Source organism: Myotis davidii, unplaced genomic scaffold (assembly GCF_000327345.1).
Source record: "Myotis davidii unplaced genomic scaffold, ASM32734v1 scaffold523, whole genome shotgun sequence".
Lineage (NCBI taxonomy): Eukaryota > Metazoa > Chordata > Mammalia > Chiroptera > Vespertilionidae > Myotis > Myotis davidii.
In genome coordinates, this window is record NW_006295054.1 from 904799 (window position 1) to 929542 (window position 24744).

At 42.4% G+C, this 24744-nt stretch overlaps 1 protein-coding gene across 1 annotated transcript in view; it reads left to right on the forward strand.

Annotated features, from left to right (window-relative positions):
* Positions 1-24744, forward strand: part of TBC1D30 (TBC1 domain family member 30) — a 37931-nt gene that overhangs the window by 592 nt on the left and 12595 nt on the right. The window contains 7 exon segments of the mRNA XM_006769620.2: positions 3028-3089; positions 3588-3653; positions 5671-5796; positions 7432-7617; positions 11642-11810; positions 13740-13908; positions 17615-17720. Of these exon segments, the coding sequence (XP_006769683.1) occupies positions 3028-3089; positions 3588-3653; positions 5671-5796; positions 7432-7617; positions 11642-11810; positions 13740-13908; positions 17615-17720 (884 nt within the window).

Genomic DNA, 24744 nt, shown 5'->3' on the forward strand with positions numbered 1-24744 from the left:
CGCGGAGGACCCGCAGTTTCGCTCGCAGCCCGAGGGCCCCCACTCCCGCGGCCTGTGCGTGGTCTGGTCCTGCCTGTACCCCGAGCTGGGCAAGTGCTGGCGCCTGCCCGGGCTGCCTGTGGCCGCGCTACCAATTGTGCGCCAGGCTCATTTGAAAGAGGTGGAGAAAAGCACCGGTGTGATACTTCGGGTCTGAGGGGAAGGCAGTCGATTCGAAGGGAAAATCGGCGGGGGGTGGGCGGTAAGGGGAGGAATTTGCTGAGGGTCCCGCGGCGTGAGTGTGGGGTCAGCTCGCCTGGAGCCTTTGATGTGTGTGTGTCCGGGTTCGGAGCGGGCAGGAAACACTTCTGCAGCCTGGAGATCCCTTCTTACAGGTGAAGTCTGGGAGCGCACCTGACTGTGCCAGGCTGGGCCCTTTTTGCTGTCAGCCTGTGTTTACACATCCCTGCTTCTCCAGGCTGCATAACTCGGCGCCTGCTCCACCCTCCGGCACCCCTCCCCGGGGCTCATGAGCCCGGCCCAGGCGCGGGAGCCTGGGCTCAGAGCTTTCTGGCAAGGGTGGCCGCAGAGGGAGCCAGCTGCGCTCGCCCGGCGCTTGGCGCTCTCCTGCCCCTTGAGGGGCACCAGCTGGGTTCCTGGCGGGTTCGACCTCCCCCAGCCCCTGCCTCCCAGCGCCTTCGGAGACCTGCTATCCTGAGGCTGCAGGGGCGAATCTGCCGAGGCACTGAGCCCCCAAAGGGTGGAAAGCGTGGCTGCCTTTCCGAACCTCGTGGTTCCTTTGTTTTTCTCCCCAAGGAAGTGTCTAGTTACAGAGACTGTAGTGTTTATTCACCGTCTTACTTTACCCTTAAAAAAAAAATCTTCTTCCCACATAAGAAGTGTTTTGTATTTCTGAACCCGGAACAGCTGTGATGATCAGATGAAGCATACCCCCACCCCCACCCCCCGCATTCATTCAGTTAGACGAGTCGGTGAAAATGACCTGATTTCAGCTTTTGCAGACAGGCAGCAAATGATCAATTCTAGTTCAAGCCTGTGACTCATTTCTGACCAGGAGAAAATAGTTGTGGTTTTGACTGACTAACGCAGCTGGGTTTCAGCGCCGCCGGGTACTCGGCAGGACTCTCGGCAGGTGCTCCGAACAAGTCCGGGGAGCATATTGGGGACTACATCCAGGGAATCCGGGCTTTTAGGTCGATAGAAATCTTTCCGGGCGGACCGAACTTCCTGGTCTTTGTTACACCAAAGCAAACGTCATGATTAGACCTCCTCCATTCAGCACCCAGGGTCTGGACAGCAGCCTCACCGCCGGGTGTGTTTCTTCCAGCCTTCAATCCTGCGCTGGAGCCGCAGGCACTCTTGTGGCCATTGCATCATTGCTTGGCACTGAGGCCTGGGCTTCGTTTAAACCAGCTCACCGAGAGGGAGAATCTGTGGGGGTGCTGGATATATAGTGGGGGAAGAAAATGCTATCTACCTAGACAGAGTATGGCTTTGAACCCAAAGCTTTGAAAAGAATTATCTTGGGCTTCTCCACCACAGCTTGACTTTAGAAATTGAGATCCCTCTCATGTATTCACAGCCTTCTTCCAGGACTCCACGAAGGGCATCTGCATGCTCTCCTGGGCTTGGGCAAGTCAGACACATCTCTTTCCAGCTTCTTGACTCCATATATACTAGTATGTTTTTTAAAAGACTCGTCTACTTTATTATTATAATTTTGCAAATTCTGAAGATTGTTCCTACCCGCATACCAGCCCTACATAGTTGTGGAGAGGTTTTCAGTACGCCTAATCTGCTATCAACATCTTAGAAGCAAACATTTCATCATAAATGACAATCATTTAAAACTGAATGCTATGGCTAATGTTTGGTATATCTTGATCCTTAAACTTTCAAGTCATGTCTTTTAAAAAGTGACTTAAAATGTAATTTCATTGACTTTGAAATTGTAGGAAAAGAAAGTATAGCATTTTTAGATTTGATTATACTATTTTTTTTAAAACACAACTTAAGTAGGAATAAAAATTGTCATTTAATTTTACCTCAATAACGACAGCACATAAGCTTCTAACATGGAATTCTGAATTAAAAGAAGCCCAATATACATATCAAACATATAGTCTTTCTGTATCCTCCTATTTATGTACTTCAATTCCATAGATTTGGGATTTGGAACAGAGAAGTTCCAAAATAAAGTTAAAACTTTGGAACTTTATCTAAAGTTGTAGGTAACTTAGCATTAGAGTTCAGTTATATTTTTAGCTTGTAGTCTATAACTAAACATACAAACTTTTTTTTCTCCAATAGCTAAGTTTATTAAGACAGAATTTAAAAACATAGGAAATCTCCAATAGGACTACTAAGGATTCCATAAGTGGGAGGGCAGTGACATTATTTTTATAACTTTTGATATTCCACTGACATTTCCCTAATAGAAATAATGCACTTCTCAGCCCCAGCCCTGGCCATGGTCAGGGCGTGTGCAAGAAGCAATCAGTTGATGTGTTTCTCTCACATCGAAGTTTCTCTCTGTCTTTCCCTCTCTCTTCCACTCTCTAAAAATCAATGGAAAAATATCCTCGGGTGAGGATTTAAAAAAAGAGAAAAAAGAAATGAGACTGAGGCAGGTTAAATTATTTATTTGACTCTAGAAACTGAAGTTGAATGGAGGTCTCTAACTCCAAGCCTGTGATTTTTTAATTTTTTTAAATGTATTTGTGTTTTGGTTTGGCACCACTCCAGACAGCGGTGGAAACCACCATCTTATGGGAAAAGCTCCATTCTATAATAAAGTTAAAACTTTGGAACTTTATCTAAAGTTGTAGGTAACCTAGCATTAGAGTTCAGTTATATTTCCATTTCTGAAAAAATATCCTATAGTAACAACCAATATTCTTTTTCTTTAACAAAATTGACTAAAAATTAGTAAAATAAAAAACTTCATGATGGTTCAGTTAATTTTTACTTCTGTTTTTGATGTAACTTATTTTCTCCCAAAATAACAGTTACGTGTTTTTCTTTTAGGAGTTGACACAAAGTTGAAGTTCACTCTTGAGCCGTCTTTAGGACAAAATGGTTTTCAGCAGGTAACTTTATTTTTGGTTTTGATAATACTCTTCTTTTGGGGTATCTACAGGGTATAATATACTGAGATACATTCTCAAAATGGGAAAGCTTTGACTAGCATAAGAAGACAAATAATTTTTAAAAATACAGATGACGCTTGGGTTTATACTTACCATGAAAATTTTTGTACTTTCTGTTAATGGTGCAAGTGTGAAAAAAATTTACAAAACCAAACATCTATTATTCTGAATCCATAATACATGTTTTGGTTTCTGAACCACTGCTTCCCAATTACTTTTCGTGGATTGCAAATGGATCACAGGTGTGTTAGGGTGCCAAGGTGGGGCTTGGGGCAGGCATAGTCCTCACACCGGTCATATCTGGCTGGAAGAAGTTGACTGTTACCCAGTGTACTGTGCAGAGTTTATGCTCTACAGATGTCAGGATGAAAAAAAGATTGAAAAGTGCTTACCCAGGTCAGTAGTAGCATTTTGCCAATATTTCTTCTTTGTTCCTAGTGGTATGATGCTCTCAAGGCAGTTGCCAGACTATCCACAGGAATACCAAAAGAGTGGAGGAGAAAGGTAAGGAGGATGTGTAGGGCTGAAATACAAAAGGGCCATCACTCTGTCCCTCTTTAAATCTCTGGAATGTAAAAAATGATATTCTAAATTTAGTAATTTGAAACATGTCCCCTTTCATTATTCATTCATTCAATATTTATTGATTATCTATTCTGCACCAGGTACTGTCCTAGGTACTGGGGATACAGCAGTGGAAAGAAAAACCAGACCAAAATGTTTGTACTTATGGAGCTTACAGTGAATAAATTATATAAAGTATACCAGATGGTGATAGGTGCCATGGATAAAAATAAAGCAGAAAAATAAGCGAAACTGTGGGAAATGCCGATAAGGAGGTGGAATTTTAAACAGCAAAGTGACAGTTAAATGGGGCCTTGCAGGAGGTGAGCAGTGGGCCATGCAGCTACCCTGGGGGAAGAGTATGCCAGAAAACACTCAGGTGGGAGCATTTCAGGAATATACAAGCAAAGGGAAGAGGACGGGGTGGCTGAAGCACGGTGAAAAGGGGGAAAGCAATAGGAGAGAGGGTCATAGCGGTAGTGTGATGGGGTTAGGAGGATGGCAGATCATGTAAGACCTTATAGGCCATCGTAGGACTTTGCTGGGTGTGAGATGGGAAGCATTGGGTAGTTTTGAGCAGGGGAATTACATGATACAACTTATATTTTAAATGGACCACTTAGGCTGCTAACTCGAGAATATGAGGGACAAGGACAGAAGTGGGAGACTAGTAGAGAGTTATAATAACTTAGGCAAGAGATGGAGAAGGGTCTGATTCTAGATATATTTTCAAGGCTGAGTTGACATGAATTCCTGTTAGATTGAATATGAGGTAATAGGATGTCAACGATGACTTCACCTGAAGGGGAGAGTTACTGTTGACTCAGGTGGGAGGAGCAGGTGTGTGTGTTCATATGTGTGCATGTGTAGCTGAGGTGGTGATGGGTTAGATGATCAGATTTGTATCTATTAAGGTTAAGATGCCTATTAGATATCTATGTTGAAGGTGTCAAGTGGGCATTTGGACATATGATTCTGATGCTTAGGAGAGAAGTCTGAGTGGAGATATTAATGAGTGATATTCCTGCTAACTATGTTCAGATACCAAAACTTGAAATGCTCTCTTACTATATCAGTTTATAGACCTAGTCTAATTCTGCTAGAATTTGAATATCAGAGGTTCCTCAAAATATACATTAAAAATGACCTTAAGAAATACATCTTTCAGCCCTAGCCGGTTTGGCTCAGTGGATAGAGCATCGGCCTGCGGACTCAAGGGTTCCAGGTTCGATTCCGGTCAGGGGCATGTACCTTGGTTGGGGTCACATACCCAGTGGGGAGTGTGCAGGAGGCAGCTGATTGATGTTTCTCTCTTGTTGATGTTTCTAACTCTCTGTCCCTCTCCCTTCCTCTCTGTAAAAAATCAATAACATATATTTAAAAAAAAGAAATACATCTTTCAGAAACAGCTTTTCAGGATAATGTGTAAAAATATCCATTGACTCTAAAAACAGTTAAAAGTTATTCATTATGGGAGCTCATCTGTCATGTGTGTGTGTGTGAGTGTGTGTGTGTGTATGTGTGTGTGTGTGGGGAGAGAGGGAGAGAGAGTGGGCATTTAAAAGCAGAGACCACCTCATGGTGAGAAAAGGCCCATTGCTCAAGCATAGACAGCAGCTCAGAGCCAAGTATGACAAGCTTGTAACATAATATAGCTAATTCAATGAACTGAAGTAAAACTTGAAAAAAAATGTTTTAACAGTATTCCTAATGTTAGGACCATTGCTTGATACATAGTGGAACTCAACAAATATTAATTGAAATTTCGAACACATGAAAGGTCCTAATTGATGCAGTTCAGTACAATACACATCTCAGGGGGCTCTTTTGGATTTCTGCACGTGGGCTGTTTCTGGTCTAGGAACAGTTCCCATTCTCTTGTTGGATGCAATCACTAGTCCTAGTAAAGGTGAAATTATGTATTTGACTTTAGCATCCTTCTTTATTCATATTTTAGGTTTGGTTGACCTTGGCAGATCATTATTTGCACAGCATAGCCATTGACTGGGACAAAACCTTGCGCTTCACTTTCAATGAAAGGAGTAATCCGGACGATGACTCAATGGGAATTCAGATAGTCAAGGTAATGCCCCTGAGCGTGGCCTGTTGTCCTAACTTAGAAGGAAGATTCCAAGAGCCAGACGTTTCCTGGATAGAGATCAAGCCTTATGATCTGAAAGTCTGTGTATTTCCTGTTTCTTCTTTAGTTAATAGCTTTTTAATGAAGAACTTTGACTGTATACATTGTCTTCAAAAGTTTGTGTGTTGCCAGTAAGAATAAAATGTTTCCATTCATATTTAGCTTATTTGTTCACATAACAGATAAATTCTTTTTTTTTTTTTTTTTTTTAGCATTGGTCAGTGCTGTTAACTGGATTTTCACATAAAAGTAACTGAGAAATTTAAAGTTAAGGATAGTCCTGTTATAATAATTGGGTTCTTATTAGGGTCTTTGATAATTTCTTAACTGACAATTCATGAATATAATTAGATTGACTGGTGGGTCAATCTAATGACTGATGGGTCAGTCTAATTAAATTAGCTGGTGAAGGGTCCAGGCCAGCCCTGGAGGCAGCAACGGTTTGCCTACCTGGATCATTACAGTTGGTTAGAACCTGGTGCCAAAAGCCAACGCTGCTGATTCTATTTGATCTCACTCTTATTCTCTTACATAAGCCTGTAGCATGTCACTTTTAATTTTATATGAGTACATCACAGTGTGACACTAAGCTGAGGTTTTAAAAGGCAACTTATTTCATCTAAATTTTAGTCACCACAAGATGGCTGTTTTTCTGAGGAAGTACTAACTAAAAGGAGCTACTTTCTGATCTAATTTGGTCTGTTTCAGATAAATCCTAAAAATATATTATGGAATTTTATATGGTATGCTTGAAAAGCTTTTACATTTTGACATTTCAGCTGTTTATTTGGAATTTCAGAATGTGTTTCTCACAGATGAAGTATTGTATATTTTAAATATTTTCTTTTTGTTTAAATTGCAAATTAAAACATCACATTTTATAATGATCACGTTATTAAGAAGATCTTTTATTTTATTTTTGAAGTGAATACTATGTCAGTAAAATGACTTCACCTCCTGAAGATCATAATCTCTGCCTGGTAATAAAATTATGGATATTGCCCTGATTAAATGTTAAATTTTTGTCTGTTTTACACAAATTTATAAAACAATGTGAACAGAATAATTTTTCTGTTTTAGACAGAATGATTTTTCTGTCCCTCTACAATACAGGTTGCATTTTTTGCTATTTTGGTTTTGCTCCTTAATACTATTTGGAGTTTTGATAGCTAAATAAACTTTATATCCTTTTCTGTAAGAAGTAATGTTGGCATGTATCATACATATGTTGAAATGACTTGTTTTATTTGAGATATATTATTAAATAAACTGTCAGCTTATATGAAATTTTGTTAATTCTAAGTCCCTCTTTGTGTTAATTCTGGAAACACTTTAAGTAGAAAATTTGCCTGACTGCAACTCCTCTTGAAAATGTCTAGGCATATTAGAAAACATTAGGAAGAAAAGGAAAGGAATTTCTTTTGACCCATGTTGCATATACAATTTAAAAAAACTACAGTCCATGTTGATAATCTACTTAATGCTGAGGCAAAGAAATAACTACCGTTTTTGTTTTTTGTTTTTGAGAGAGAGTATAGTAAGTCACTTTAAAAAATTACTGTTTTCCTCTTATTTTAGGATCTTCACCGCACAGGCTGCAGTTCTTACTGTGGCCAGGAGGCTGAGCAAGACAGGGTTGTGTTGAAGCGGGTCCTGTTGGCCTATGCCCGATGGAACAAGAGTGTTGGGTACTGCCAAGGCTTTAACATCCTGGCTGCACTAATTCTGGAAGTGGTGGAAGGCAATGAAGGGGATGCTCTGAAAGTGAGTATCAGGCTCTGAAAAAGGCAACTGAAATTCTTCAGAGAGTTAAATATTGGAACTATAATTTATCTTCCCTGATGCCCACTTCCTTCCGAGGTGTTTGCCACACCTTCGTAATTACCCATGATACCGTTTCCCCCAGGTTAAAGCCAGGTCAAGTGACAGACTCATGTAGCTACCAGATGTGAAGAGGATGATTAGGTGTTTAGATTCACTTAGAAGACATTTTTTTTAAAGCAAGTTAGTTATTAATTATTTTAATACTTATTGTTGCATAACAAAGGAGCTGCTTAAAATAGCAAACTTGGTATTACCTCACTCTTTCTTTGCCTTAGGAATCTGGACGTGGCTTAACTGGCTCAGAGTCACATGATTGTAGCATTCAAACTGTTGGCTGGGGTGTGGTCTCATCTGAAGGCCTGACTAGGCAAGAGCATTCACTTCCAAGTTCATTTAGGTGGTTGTTGGAAAGCTTTAATTCCTCACAGGTCTTGGACTGAGGGCCTCAGTTCCTTGCTAGCTATTGGTCAGAGCCCTTTTTCAGTTCCGCTTTGTGGGGCTCACCATTGTGCAACATTCTGGTTGGTATCCATCAATGAGCAAGAGAGTGAGCAACACAGAAGAGATTAGGTTACAGACTTGAAGCCTATATATCAGAAGTCACAGTTCATCATTTTCCCCACATTCTGTTCATTAGGAGCCAGGCACTAGGTCCAGCCCGTACTCCAGGGAAAGGGCTTATGGAAGAGTGTGACTCTCAGGAGATGGGGAATCCCTAGGGTCATGGTAGAAACCGCCTACTCCACCAGTTATCCTAAATTCTGGTTGGATCTTATTAGATTGCTTTATTCTTGCATATCTGGGATGAGGTATGGAGGAGGTAGGCTGAGAGTGAATGTCTATGATGGAAGCAGATTGCTTGGAGAAAGGTTATAGAAGCGAATTATCTTTTAATCTTTGATGCCCAGAGCCTTTATTAGTAAAAAAAAAAATAAATTCTGAAAACACTTTGAAATGGGACACTAGCAGGTTAAGCATGTCCGTCTGAATGTGATTCAGTGAATCACCAGAAATAAGTCTTCAGAAGGAAGGAAGCATTTTACACTTGGAAGATGACCACTGCTTTACTTGCTTGGGGCTATATGGAGTTGCTTCTTCTTATCTGAATCCTCAGGCTGCTGTTGATTGCAGTGCTTTGTGATGGTTACTTCATCTTTGTATTCAAGAGCACCTCCCCCCACTCCCATTCTTTGTTTGACGGTGGCAAACACCAGTTGTGATATTCTCAACCAGGGACTAATTCTGATATGGAAAGATAAGCAAATTTCCTCCTGGTTTTATACACATCATGGAATTAATTATAAAGCCAGCCTGACACGATCTCATTCTGTGTTCACCCTCTCACTTTTTCCATTCATGTATTTAAGGAAACAGCTTTGAAGCTACTTGCTCATCAGATAGGCAGGGGTGGACGGGGGAGGCAGTGACAAATTGAATACATGACTTTAAAACATTTTTTATTAAGAAGCAATTTTGTTTAAGTAGTCCATCAGCTTTAGTCATTCCCCCGCCCCCCCCCCAGCTTTACCTTGTATGGGAACTGCTCTATTAAAAAGCTGAAATAAACAATTCAGGTTGGGGGTGGGGTGGGAAGGTTTGGGAAAGGGTTATAATGCCAATCAAATCATGAAAGGACTCAGTGATGGTACTTGAGAAAGTAAAAAGTCACATAAAAAGATGGATTAAATAAAGCTCAGAAACTGAATATTTAAGAAAATGAACTTTGTCGGATGAAATGACATCATCATTTAGGAATCTGGTTAGGCATTTATAATATGCAGAGGAAGGTTGGGTTTATGAAGAAATACTTCTGATGCAAAGGAAAATATTGGGTGTTGGTGTTTTTCCAACAGCTATTTTGGCCTCTGCGAGTTGTAATTAGTAGGGAAATATATAATTAATTAAATGGAGGCAAACCATTTTCCTTGCTTTTTTGCACTTAGTAACTGTTTTATTTTTGGTGAGGTGTCTGTTAAGGTTTTGGGGCCATTTTTTAATCGAGTTTTTTTGTTTTGTTTGTTTTTAAAGCTTGTTTTCTTACTAAGTTTTAAGAGTTCGTTGTGTATTTTGGACCACAGTCCCTTATCAGATGGATCTCTTGAAAGTATTTTCTCCCAGACTGTGGCTTGTCTTCTAATTCACTTTCACAGAGCAGAAGTTTTAAATTTTAATGTAGTCTCGCTTATTAGTATTTCTGCATAGATTATGCCTTTGGTGTTGTGTTATACCTAAAAAGTCATTCCCATACCCAAGGTCATCTAGGCTATGCTATCTTCTAGGGATTTTATAAGATTGCATTTTACATTTAGGTCTATGAAACAGTTTTTGTGAAGGGTGTAAGGTTTGTGTCTAGATTCAGTTTGTTTTGCATTTGGATGTCCTGTTGTCCCAGCACCATTTGTTGAAGAAACTATCTTTGCTTGCTTCCTTCCTTCCTTCCTTCCTTCCTTCCTTCCTTCCTTCCTTCCTTCCTTCCATCTCTCCCTCTCCCCTTCCCCCTTCTTCTTCTTGATGCAATGTTTGGTCCTTGAAATACAGTAGTGGGTGGAGTGACATTGCTGACATAAGACATCAGACTTTGAGATGCTGTGGGATAGAGAATTTCATTGTGTCACAGAATTATTATGAGAATTGGTAATTTTTTTGTTGTTTTTGTGTAATCTTGAGGCTCATAATTTCTTCATAAAAACTTAAATATTTTTCTCAGTCTTACATAACTTATCCTAGAGGAAAAGTGATCCTGTAAGCCCCCCTCCCTTACCATGGTATGCGAAGTCTGACCAGGCACTGTGTTCTGCTGGAAACTCACTCCCCCCTCACCTGGCCTGGGCACTCTGGGACCACCTCCCTCCACACGAATCGAATATACTCTTTATTGCTAAGTTCCTATTTTCAGAGTGATGGTACGTTTACCTGGTAAATTCTGTCCCTATATGTATAGGACGGCTCTAGCAGCTCCCTGGACCTTCCCAATCCTGGAATAAAGATCTGGGGGGAGGGGCAGGTATTCTTGAGAATATGTCTCTACCTTTATTGACTTAGTTAAAACTCTGACCTTAAAAGTAGAAATTATAAGCCAGGGATGAGGGGAAAATGGGCCATTGGCAGGTCTGGGAGATAATTTTGGGGGGAAATTAGGTTTTGCAAAATGATGAAAATCAAAATGTGAGACAGCTACTTTCCACCAACATCTAGGGTCAGCTATGATTTTGTTCTCAATTTTGATTTTCTTGTGCTCTGGGGAATGAGCAGGTCTTCTAGCAGGGAGGGCATATGAAGAGCATGTGTGCTGACAGGGAAGGGATCAGAGATTAGAACATGTGTGTTTTGCTGGGCCTTTCTAGTGGTTCTTGACTTCTTAGAAAAGGTAACGCAAATAAAAAAAAAGTCTGAATGAAAGTAGTAATTTGAAGAACTTATGTATGAGACAACCTTATGGAAAGAATCCAGATTTTAAAAGCCTCATTGGTTCAAACAAAACCTTGTTGCATTCTCCCAGGAAAGGAAAGTGGACAAAGAACCCACATCAGTTATTCTGACAACCCAGGTTGATGGTAGGTGAATCCTGAGATGGGCTTCAGGGGGGTGTTTTGTGATGGGCCAGTCTTGGTTTTCGTAGGAGCCAGTGTTGGGATTCCCGCTGGCTGCTGCGGAAGCACGTGCTCCACCTCATACTTCTCAGAGCCACCCATGGGTAGCCTCAGGTCTGGCAGCCCATGTAGAAACTGTAGACCATAGCAGTCTGCGGGTCTGAGCTGCTTTGAGAACTTACTTAGTTAATGATGAATGGCTTAGATAATGATGAATTATCCAGATAATTATGGCACATGCTCTTCACCCAGGGTGGAGTTGAGCCTCGAAGATCCAGAACATTTGGTACTGACACATTTAAACGAAAGTGTGCTTTGGCTAACTACATTTGATCCATTTGAATATGTTTTTTTTTTAATCTTTTTTTATTCAGATTATGATTTACCTTATTGACAAGGTACTTCCCGAGAGCTATTTTGTCAATAATCTCCGGGCGTTGTCTGTGGACATGGCTGTCTTCAGAGACCTCCTGAGACTGAAGCTCCCTGAATTATCTGAGCACCTGGACACTCTTCAGAGAACTGCAAACAAGGAGAGTGGAGGTAGTGATGATTCAATGCTATTGTACCTTCGAAATTTTTTACTTTTCTGACCCCACCATACATAGGAGCCTACACCTTGAATGGAAATACATCTTTTCAGGTATTTCTGTTGGTGAGAGTTTGATGCAATGAAATAGATTTTCAGAGAACAGGAACAAAACGAAACAAACAAAAAACCAACAGAGGGCCACATACTGAACCTTTGAATGGTTATAGTTAGGAAGTTGGTCAGGAACCTCATCTGTCACCAGTACCAGACATTCTTGTCTTTTAGATGAAGAACGGCGTACATGTCTCGCCATCCAGTTAAACTTCTCTAAACTGGCGCCAAATCTATAGGCATCTTTAAAGATGAGCTGCAGGTACCATTTAGCACACGCTGTGATTTTTTTCCTGAAGCACTGAGGTTATGGAAGAGTGGACTATGTATTTTCATAAAGTTGTTGGAGAGAATTTGAGTTGAAATGTTTAATGTTACTTTTATTGATTCATGCTAAGGGTATGCAGATTCACTTGAGATGAATGGGCCAGTTCTTGCTGGAGAAGGAGCTGCAGGTAGAACTTGAACCCTGAAGGAAGGCACTGGCTGAGTAAGGTGGCGATGGAGACCACTCTGTTACAGCTCTGAGAGTTACCGCCATCCAGCAGGCATCAGCCAGCTTCCCGGATGACCTAAGCTAGTGCGGTAGTTCTGCCGCTGCATGCACTTCCCTGGCTGTGCCCAGGAGACCAGAAAGAAGAGTCAGAGTGTATTGTGTTTCCTGTAAATGGTTGCCAGGTACTGGCCACACATTTAAACCTAGGAAAATATTAAATGATTTTGAAGACCTAATCTGTCCTCAATTAAAATACACTGGAAATTTTAGTGACACCTGGGTGTCTCTAAGCATTTCCTTCTAAATCATTTGAATAATCTCATTTAATTTGGCTGTGCAGTATAATTATGCACCTGGGTGGATTTCATAAGATTTCTGGGTCGAACAGCCTTAACCTGTCCCATAGTCAGACATGCTGTACTGGGGTCCATGTTTCCCCCCTAGTGCTCTGCATTGGCCTGCAAGGGGTGAGTGACCTCAGATTCTAGTCTCTGGGAAGAGGTGCTCCCTTTGTTCCTAGGTACGAAGGAAGAAAACGAGGGCAGGAGAGCAGATCTCTTTTTGCTTATACTTGGGTAAATGCATATTCTGACTGTAAGTAGGACGGAGAAGCAGTCCACATATCTAAATTTTACTTCATTAAAATGCATACTGATGCCATCACAGGAAATGAGAGGGAGCTCTGTGTTTTTTAGTGAATTTAGAAACTTTAAAGTGAGCCGGATCTCAGATATTTACAACTGTGTAGTTTAGTTCAACATATTGTAAAATTTCATGTTGTTTAATCTCTATATATTTGGGGGGCGGGGGGAGGTTTCCAGCTATCTTTCTCTGATTGATTTGTCATTTAATACCATTGTGGTCTGAGAACTATTATGCTTTAAGAAGTAGACAAGCAATTCCTAATGAGCAATTTTACTTTTCTGAGCAGCATTTGAATAAAAGTGGGCTTTAGGATATTTTGGAAATCGGCATTTGCTTTTGAGGGACTAAAATCCTTTTTTTTTTTTTAATTTCATTTTAGGTGAGGAAAACATTTTCCTTAATTTTCAGCATCCCATAATAGGCAGAACCAAATTAAATGTTAGGTTAAGATTTCTGAAGTACCATAAAGAATTTGTGAAGTTCATATTATTGAGATTTTTATTAAACACACCTGTGTTCTTCTAGAAACAGGAAGGAAAGAAGAGGAAAGAACCATAATTTAGCCCCGTAAACAAATCAGTCAGGAAAAGTAACATAGTTGGGTGGACTTGGGAGACTGGAAGAGGCGGTGCCTTTATATCTTGCAAACTGTCAATTCTGAAGAAATGGAGTGTTTGCTTTATTTCAGGTGGATACGAGCCCCCGCTCACGAATGTCTTCACGATGCAGTGGTTTCTGACTCTCTTCGCCACGTGCCTCCCTAACCACACCGTTTTAAAGATTTGGGATTCTGTCTTTTTTGAAGGTTCGGAAATCATCCTAAGGGTGTCGCTGGCTATCTGGGCAAAGTTGGGAGAGTAAGTGACTTCCCCCTTCTCTTCTGTTCTGTGGTGTTGGGGGCCTTGAGCAGCTTTTGTGCTCTAACATGTAAAGCGTCGATAATTAAGTGTGAGGAAAGAGGAAGTTGTGAACTTTGTGCAGTGGCTTTACCCTTCTGGGATCTCAGCTGACACATTCTTTTTTTTTTTCCTTTTAATTTTTATTGTTGAAAGTATTACATAGGCCCTCCTTTTCCCCCATTAACCTCTTCCCGCCCATTCCCGTCCTTCCCCACCCCAGGCCCTCACCACCCCATTGCCTGTGTCCCTGGGTTATGCATATACGCATACAAATTCTTTGGTTGATGGCTTCTCACTCACCCTCCCCTGCTGACACATTCTTGGTTGTTGGGGACAGATGGCATCTACTTTAGAGAAGGGGGCAGGCTTGTTCAGGCCTGGAATTCTCCCCCTCCTCCTAGTGTGTTTGTCCAGTTGGTTTGCTCTTTGTCAGCATCTCTCCGGACACTAGTTTTGAAGAGGGAGACTTAGGTGCATGAGGAACTGTGAGGTCTGGAAAGAAGTAGGTGCATTTGTTGGTTAATACCACAATTTAGATTATGTTGAATCTTTATTACTTATTGTGTCCAGCCTTTTAGGGCTGTGATGAAATTAAATGAGATAATAAATATAAGGTGTCTAGCAAGGTGTTTGGTACATAGTCAGTAGGACATAGGGAACTTCTTTCCTTTCATCAAGAATTAACAGTGTGTGTGGGAATCTATTACTACCAAACACATCACTGAAGAGATTTTACGTACATTCTTTACTAGCAGCTGGTCTGAAAAAATTAGGGTGTTTTCACCCATCTTGACTATATTATGACTATTACATTAAAATTCTCCCATTTTGGTAATGGAAGAAATACAGGGGTGGGCAAAAGTAGGTTTACAGTTGTGAGTACATGAAAGTTTATTTTTGTATTATCATTAATTAATTATTATATTATTTTCCTTATGAACAACAGTAAATCTACTTTTGCCAATCCCTGTATTAGAATGAAATTGTTATAGTTAATAAGATACAGAGGTAGTTTTTTTCTGTCAGAAGTTTGGTATGTTTTTTTTAAATCATCACCTGAGGATATTTTTCCATTGATGTTTAGAAAGAGTAGAAGAGAGGGGGAAAGGCAGAAACATCGATGTGAGAGAAACACACCTATTGGTTGTCTCCTGCATGCGCTGAGCCTGCAACTATGGTACATGCCCTTGACCGGAATGGAACCGGGACCCTTCAGTCCCCAGGCCATCTATTCATTATCTGTAGGATTAGAATTTAGTCATATTGTCACTCCAAGGATGTCACATTGTTGAAAAGGTAATGGCTACACTTTTAAATCCAATATTCATTGAGTGCTTGCAATGGACAGGCATTGCCCTGAGCACTCTACATGTAAAACTAACTTCTTTGGTACTCACCATCATCCTATGAGTTAGGTCCTCTTATTATCCCCGTTATACAGATGTGGGAACTGAGGCACAGAGCAGTTAATTGCGCAAGGTCACCCAGTTAGAAGTGGAAGGGCCTGTTTTTGAACCCAGCTCCCTTGGCTCTGGAGTCTGTGATTTTTAACAATGTGAATATACTGGTAATATATGGCTCCTATTTTTAAAAAAATATATTTTATTGATTTTTTTACAGAGAGGAAGGGAGAGGGATAGAGAGTTAGAAACATAGATGAGAGAGAAACATCGATCAGCTGCCTCCTGCACACCCTCTACTGGGATGTGCCTGCAACCAAGGTACATGCCCTTGACTAGAATCGAACCCAGAACCCTTCAGCCCGCAGGCCGATGCTCTATCCACTGAGCCAAACCAGTTAGGGCTATGGCTCCTTTTTATGCAGTTCAGAGGATATATGAATCAGACTGGTAGAATTTTAAAATTTTCAGAGCCTTTGTTCATTATAATTCTGCATGTTTTGAGTGTGCAACTTGTTAAGCAGAAGGAAAGGCAACCAGCACACATCAAGTGCCTATAGTGCCATCGTTATGTTAGACCGTGTAAACACATGATCTCATTCATCCTGCCCGTAGCCCTGTGAAGTCGGTGGGACTTAAACCTGGATCTTTCTGACTCCAGTGCCTGTGCTCTTCCCCACAAACTGTCCGTTGGAAAAATCCTAAATAGCAGATAGGTAGTCTCCAGCTATGTGCGCCTGAGTAACATGTGCCTCGTGTATGGTTATCCAGGGACCTCTCCCCTTGCTTCTGCACCTTGAATGTCTCCCTCTCACTCACACCAAGGGTACTTTTAGAATATGCTAGCTGTAGAGCATCAGCTCACCTTCCCTGGCATCTCTTTCCCGCGTCCTTTCTCCTCTGACCCTGCTGCTCTGGCTCGCTCCCTGGTTCCCTCTTGCCTGGCCTGTCTTGGTGTGTCTTCCCTGGTTTCCCCATCACACCCACCCTTGCCATGCCACCTCCAGGCTGACCTCGCCAAGGGCATGTTTGTCCCCACACTCCCTGTTCAGAGCCTTCCAGTGATCGTTGCCTGAAGGGGCTCAGCTGGCGGGTGAGGCCTTCGGTGTCCTTTGCCTGCAGCTCTCCCGCTGCAGCTCCCTGGCTCCGTTCTGGCCCTGGGGAGCCACTTGCAGATTCTTGGGTAGGGCCTGCAGCTGTCTCCTGCCTCCGTGCCAAAAATATACATTCTCTTCCTTGTCAACCGCGAGAATATTTTTCAAAATTCATCTTCAGTATTATTTTTCTTCCTCATCCTCCAGGGTAAACATAACCACTTTTTTTTATTGATGCCCACATGCTACTTTGTATTTTTGTAATAACACCTCAACAGTTCATCTCATTTATTTATTTACCTGATTGTGGCAGTGAGATTTGAACAGCACTCCAGAGCCTGAAGTTTTCCCAGCATCTTATTTTTTGGGGGATGGCTGTATGAAAATCCCCCAGCATCAGGGTACATCATACTATATCTTGTGGTTGGTGTCCAATAGAGCCATCCTCCTACACAGAGGATGTCATGGTAGATAAAACAGATGCACCGTGCTCTTTGTTTCAGACCACTCCTTTTTTTCCCTCGAGAAGAAGGATTAACATGTACCCTGCCTCACAGGTTGACAGGTAACAGCTTCTTTATATGTAGAAACAAATGTAAGAAGCAGGGTGCGGTCTCCAGCTAGCAGCAGTGCCCTGAGAAGAACTGAAAAAATTCTGCCTGTGAAAGCATCCTGTGGACTGATGACATATACAGATAAAGTTCTAGTATTTCTCATCTTTTATTTCTACTGTGGTTTGGTTTTCAGTCTATCAGTGATAGCACGGTTTGTGGATTAACAGCAACAGATTTCCTCCTGGGGATAATTGTTCTTCAGATCTAATTTCATGGTTATGATTTCTCATCAGTGGTGGGTATTCTGATGTGTAAAATGTGTCACATGGAAGCAGTAAAAGTGCCACCGGTAGGGCTGGGAGGCTGGGGAGCCGTGTAGGAAAGATGGTCTGCTATCCCGTAATAAGTACCTGCGAGTTGCCGTGGATATTTTTTATCTTTTCTCTGTGTATGGCAGGCTGTACAGGGAGTGTGTCCCAGTATTTTGAGGTTTGTTGATTGCTGATGTGATTGATCTGATGGCCAGAGGTCACATATCCTGTTGGTCCTGGAGCACAAACCTGATAGACAGCATGGGTGTCTAACACAGTTCCTTGTCCTGTCCTTCTGCTTCCAGGCAGATAGAAAACTGTGAAACTTCAGATGAATTCTACAGCACCATGGGGCGCCTCACCCAGGAGATGCTAGAGCATGATCTTCTAGAAAGCCATGAACTCATGCAGGTGAGTGGGCAGCTCGGCCCTGCCGTGGCTCGGGGACTCGGGCACCGTGGGAACCAGCAGTCCAGAGCAGTGGTCTTGGGAAAAGTATTTGGCCAGCCTTCAGATTTAATTTTTCAATTGACCAAGAGACTATATATATAATTTGATAAGAATCTTAACCATGTCACAAGAGGAAAAAAGAAATGAATGATATTTATTGTGGCTTGCATTCAAACTTGTTGCTTAAAAATCACAAGGTGCAATACAAAAATAAATTTAAGAAACTGAAGAATAAAACCCCAAATCATCAGATGCTTATTCTCAGTCTGATTCTTAGCCTTTTAAGGGGAGACTTGGGGGGGGGTGAAGTAATTATTTGGGGGGAGGCATTTCTGAGGATAGGAGGGAGATTGTTGTAATCAGCACTTTGGTTTGTTTTGCCCATTTTCAACTGATGTTCTATGTGGATCATAAATTTCAACACGAAAGACTTGAAGGGTTTTGTTGCTTTGCGGCACGTTGCTCTATCCCAGTATCATATTTACCAAGTCACTCAGACAGAAAAGAGTGAGTGTAGGAAAGAGCAGATTTGTTAACACTCTCTCTTCCATTAGGTTCTGTAACATAACTTGATCTCCATTCTCCGATGCTTCTGACCACTTTCCTCCTGGTTCTTCCTCTTGCCCACTGACCAACTGTAGGTCTTTCCAAGGTTGTCCTTGGGCCTTGGTTTCTTCCCCCCTCTCCTCTTTTTCTTGTTTTCAGCGTTTACTTTTATGTTGGGTTCCATGCCTGAGGTCAATTTTGGGGCCCAGCCAACAGGTTGGAAAACAAACACTCAAGCCCTGATTTAGGACATAAGATGCATGGAGCTCCCATTCCTTTGTTCCTACCCCGGCACTGCAGCTCCTTTTTGGAATTCCTAATGTTTAGCAGACAGTTACTGATTTGTTGAGAATATTGACCACTTAATATAACTTCCCTGAACATTGATATTTTTTAGTTCAGCTTTTCTTTCCATTCTCATCACTTTTCTTCCTTGCTGTCCGTCTCAGAGGAGGAAGTGTTCTGATACTGACATCTTCGCTTGATTCCAACTCTTCTCACAGTGCCATTGTTTCCTCACTCACTCTCTCTCTACGAGGGAAGTACCTTTTATTGCGCTTCCCTCTGTGTGCCAGGTCCATGCCTGATATTTTCTTTTACATAATTTTTTTAAAAATATTTTTTTATTGATTTCAGAGAGGTAGGGAGAGGGAGAGAGATTTGAAACATCAATGATGGGAGAGCATCATTAATTGGCTGCCACCTGCACGCCCCACACTGGGGTTGAGCCCCCAATCCGGAGTTTGTTCGAGGCCACATGACTAGTATGGGGAACAGCTTGGGGTTGAAGGAAGCCTGTCCTCACCATCATTCCAATATCAGTATATTGTCTGTCTTTATTTACTTGTTGACATATTGCCTCTTTTTTAAAAAATATTTTTTTATTGATTTTTTACAGAGAGGAAGGGAGAGGGATAGAGAGTTAGAAACATCTATGAGACAGAAACATCAATCAGCTGCCTCCTGCACGCCCCCTACTGGGGATGTGCCTGCAACCAAGGTACATGCCCTTGACCAGAATCGAACCTGGGACCCCTGAGTCCACAGGCCGACGCTCTATCCACTGAGCCAAATCAGTCAGGGCTTTTAAGACATTCTTAGATGATGTCCCTCCTCCCAGATTCCCTTTGCTCTAATACAGTCAGCATTTTGCTGCCAGAGTAATAGTCTAAACTTACTGCTTTGGCCATTTCACTGTTATTCACAAAACCTTCAGTGCTTCCTTGTTATTAACTATAGGAAATAAAATGCTTCAGCCTTGTTTCCAAGGTTCTACGTTAACCTCTGCAAAGATTTATTGAACACCTCTACATGTCAGAAGCCTTCCTTGGCCCTGACCAGTGTGGCTCAGTTGGTTGGAGCATTGTCCCATACACCAAAAGGTCTCGGGTTGGATTCCCAGGGAGGGGACATACTCAGGTATGGGTTCAACCCCGCATTGGGGCGTGTGCAGGAGGCAACTGATGTATCTTTCTCATGTGGATGTTTCTCTGTTTCCCTCTCTCTTCCTCTCTCTCTAAAATCAGTAAAAATCTATCCTTCGGTGAGGATTAAAAAAAAAAATCTTCCTTAAAGACTAATAGCAGTTGGTCAGGCTGTGTGTGTGCCTGTGTATGTGTGTGCATGTGTGTGCCTGTGCACATGGGTGCACACACATGCAAGTGTGTATATGTGTGTATGTGTTGGAGACAGTGGTGCAGAGCAGAGAGGTGGTTCCTGGTGGAGGCGGGCAGGGGAGTGGAAACCTCTATTGTGTGTGAAGGAAACTACCAGGAGTGTGGTGTTCAGGGAAGGTTATAGAAGACCTCAGCCGGTGGTGAGGAGCGTGGCCTTGATCTTTTAGGTCGGAGGCTGTGAAATGGAGTTCTTGAGCTTGCTGGAGTTCTAGGACTTCTGTGGAGCCTTCAGAAAGGGAAGCACAACTGTGGAGCTGAAAGGTTTTAAGGAGAGGAGGGAAGGGTCTGAGTTATTTCTTAGGTCAACTACATGGGTGGCTCTGTGAAGGGTGGACTTGACGGGTCATGTTTGATAACACGAGGCCTGTGAGGAGCAGTAAAGGGTAGAAATAAAAATGGAATAGAGACAATACTTAGAAGGTGAAGTTGATAGGACTTGGCCACAGAAACGATATGGTCTGATGAAGAAAGAAATGGAGGGGACAAGGGCAATCACACATTTCTGGCTTAGAAAGAGGAGGGCAGGAAGATGAGTTAGCTCTCAGAGAGGCTGCATGGAGGTGTGCTTTGGCTGTCCCGTTACTCACCTGTCCAAAGGTATTCCCCACCCCTTCACAACCAGAACCTATCACACTGGTCATAGCTCTGTTAGTCCATGCCCATGCCAGTTGAGGGCTTGTGCTGCCCTCTCACACTATCTGCGAAAATACTAAACACCCATCTGGATCCTATCCAGTCTCCTTCCTCCCCACCCCCACACAGCCTCTGTACCTCGGCCCTCATTAATTATGCCTCCTCGTACTCCTTCAGTATTTAACATTTCCAAAAATTGATTAATTGCTATTACAGATTATTTGATATTGTTTGGTGTGTGTTCATCTTATTTCTCTAATGAGGTAGCAAGCTCCTTAATGCGAGGGGCCTCAGCTTGCTCTGTATCTCCATGACATCTATCGAGTTGTGAGAATACACCTGTTTGCTCAATGAATACACAGAATCACAGAATATTAGAACTCGAGGCAGTGGTTTTCAAAGTTGACTGTGTATAAGAAACATCTCAACAGTGCATTAAAACTCAGGTGTTTGCTCCATGGGTGATTCTGAGGCAGATGGCTTAAAAAAATACTTAGAGAAACTCTGGCTTTAGAGAAGCTTAAAGATTAATCTAATTCTGCCACTTTACAGAGAAGAAGCTAAGACTTGGAGAGCCAGCATCTGCCAGTTTCTTAGGTTGTCTAGTGGCAGACCCAGGACTGGAACCCAAGGCCCTGACCCCTGGGCATCCTACATGCTTATACCTTATTTTAAAAATGTCTTTCTAAAACTGAAATCCTCCTTAGAAGAATAAGGCAGCATTTTATTTTACTTAAAGCCCAAACATTGCCAGAATGAATGAGATATGTTGAGATCTACACCTGTCATCTTTGTCCTCTAGGAATTCCCAACCTGAGGGATTAGGAAAGAGGACCCTTCATTACCTCTTAAAGGGAATCCTAGAGGGGAAAATTCGGGCTGGGGCTTGATAGATTAGTTCCCCTTTTAGTAGCATTATTTCTTTTCCTGCCAAAGAAAACATCTGGGTGATGATAAACTGAGCTTAATTTTATACAACTTATGTTTTCATGTTTCTTGTAAAAACATGTCAATAATGAAAAAGAAATAAGAATTTCTTTTCAGCAGTGCCTAAATATAAATGTCTATGGGAGTGTGTGTTGGTAGTTGGTTTTCCTTGGCATCGTAGAGTATTAAGGAGAGAAATGCTGACTATCATTTCAAGCCACTCTTTTTCTGTGTTCACTCGTTAAAAACAGTTAGTTCAATGGCTGGGACCCAATTATGGTGCACCTTCAGTCTGTCCGCAAACCTGAGATGGCTCCGGGTGAAACGTGGACTGTGTGTGAGGTCAGAGAAGAGACGAAAGGGTTCTCCCTGCTTGGTCTTCTCCATTTCTTCCAGCTCTAAGTGCCAGACACAAAGTACTGTTTTTCTCCCCTGTAAATCACATCACGTTTTCTTTTATTAGCAATGGCTAGTTAAAAAAATTGAGAGTGTTAGAAAAGAGATTGGGAGCCCTAGCCGGTTTGGCTCAGTGGATAGAGCATCCGCCTGAGGACCAAAGGGTCCCAGGTTCAATTCTAGTCAAGGGCACATACCTTGGTTGCCGGCTCCTCCCCTACCTGGGCCCTGGTCAGGGTTAAAGCAGGAGGCACCCAATTGATGTGTTTCTATCACATTGATGTTTCTCTCTGTCTTTCCCTCTCTCTTCCACTCTCCCTAAAAATCAATGGAAAAATATCCTGGGGTGAAGATTAATGAGAAAGAGAGAGAGAGAGAGAGAGAGAAGGAAAAACTTATCTGGAGAGAGAGAGAGAGAGAGAGAGAGAGAGATTGGGGGAATGCCAATGACAAAGCATAGATGGATTTTAGAATTACTTTTGACAGAGTCTCTCATGAATTCTTTGAGGGCAATGTAAAGAAAAGTGAGTCAGATGTCACTATTAGAAGAGTTCGTAGGTGCTTGGAAAAACAGAAGCCAAAGTTCTTGTGGATAATTTACTGTTTTCTGCGGCAGCTCTCATGTGCCACAGGCGGGATCTGCCGTGGGATTGTTGGCTGTTCTCCATCAGTGAAGGGGTGGAAATGACAAGAATGCGGATGCTTGTTCAATAGAAAGATGATGTTGATGAATTAGTGCTGTCAGAAATGGAAACCGTCTGCCGTGCAAAACAGTGCATGCTGGGTGCTGGGCGGTTCGGCAGCGCCTTTGTGGCCACCTGTGGAGCTCCTGAGAGGGAGGCAGCTCCTGCCTGGGAGGGAGGTGGAACTAAATTTTGTTTCTTCTGATCCTCGGATTCTATGAGTCTGTCTACCTTACTTGGGCTCTGAGACGATGAGTAAAATTTCTTTCTTGGAGTTGGTTATAAATCCGTGACTTACAACGTTAGAAACCTGGAGCTACTCAGGTACCCTGAGCACTGGGGGGCTGTGCCAGGGAAGCTTATGTTCGTGAGATCAACATGCCCCCACATACATGAGACCTTCAAAGGACTGAGTGCATGTGTGCGAAGAAGGACGATACACTGTATTACAGACACGCTGGTTTCGTCTTTGAAGGATTAACTAAAAGCAGATGATAGAGAAAGGAAGAGCAAAAATAGAAAATGAAAGCTCAGTGGAGCCAGTTTTCTTTTGGTCGAATGTCTTTGGTTGCGCGGTCTTGGAAGGAGCTGGCTCAGAACCCAGGCCATCTACCCCGAGACAGGACAGGACGAAGTAGGGGCAAAATGTATTGTCCATTCCTTTTTGTTTTAAAAAAAATATATTTTTATTGATTTCAGAGAGGAAGGGAGAGGGAGAAAGAGATAGAAACATCAATGATGAGAGAGAGTCATTGATCAGCTGCCTCCTGCATGCCCACACTAGGAATCGAGCCCACAACCTGGGCATGTGCCCTGACTGGGAATCAAACCATGACCTCCTGGTTCATAGGCCGATCCTCAACCACTGAGCGACACCAGCCGGGCTTCATTGCTTTCTTATAAACTTCCTTGATGAAGCTGGATAAAGAATTCTGATAACTTTTTCTAAAACTGGCAACAATAAAACACAGTGAACCTTCAGCTAATTTACCCCACTCATTGTCTTCAGTGAGACATTTTACCTCATTTGGAAGAAAATTTGAAATTTATAGCATTAATGAGTTCATCTTTTAAGCTAGAATCGAAACATCATGGGTTTCTTAAATACCTGAACCAAGTTTCTAAATTGTTAAGGAAGAAAGGTCCTGTGAGTGAGGGGCAGGCTGACTCTTGGTGCAGCGGTAGGACCACACTTGGTGTGTGGTGGTCAGAGGCTGGTGCTGCTTGACTGACGCCCCCGTGGAGGTGCCCTGCCCTGGACCTAAAGTTGGGGTGCTGAGGAGGGGATGTCCCTTCTCTCCATTTCCCTCAAAGGGTTTATGGAGCTAAGACAGGCCCTGGAGCAAGGAAGAAAGGATTCTGTGTTGGCAATAAGGCAGCTTCTTGAGGGATGAGCTGTTGGCAACCTTGGTGGGAGCACAGAATGTGAGAGTTCACTCTGACCATGTTATGAATGAAATGATATGAAGTGTTTCTGGCATACAGAAACGTATTACAAATAGTATTACAAAACTCACACCCATCACCCAACTTAAGAAATAAGCACTAGCAACACATTTGGACACCCTCATGTGCTTCTCTCTGATTTCCCCTCCCCCTCCTCACCCCTCTTCTCCCCTTTCCTTTTCAAGGTAATCACAATCCCAACTTCCACACCCTTCCTTTTTCAGAGGAGGAAAACGAGGCCCAGAGAGGTTGGGAACTGGCCAATCTGAGACTAATGGGAACCACAAGGTACCTCCTGCTTCTCTCCATGGGGAGCAGCTCACTGTTAGTCAATTTGTACGGCGTCTCAGCCTTGTGGGTATAATCAAATGTGTAGCATATAGAATGGCTCAGAGATGACTTTTTGGTCCCTATGATCTGTGTAGCTTTGGACAATAGGCAACGGAGAATAGAGGGGAAGAGATTTTAGCCAACACTTACTTGTGTAGAATCTTCGGGTGGTGCAGTGAGATGTAAGTGGATACCTTATATCTGTTTGGGGACGGTCTGATGGACAGACTGTTTAGAATCAGATGGCGGTGGGCTGTCCCAGTGGCTCTGAGCCCTTTCAGAGCCCTCCTTTCCTGCCCATGCAGATAGTGCACGTCTCCGCTAAGCCTTCAGAACAACTCTCCTGCT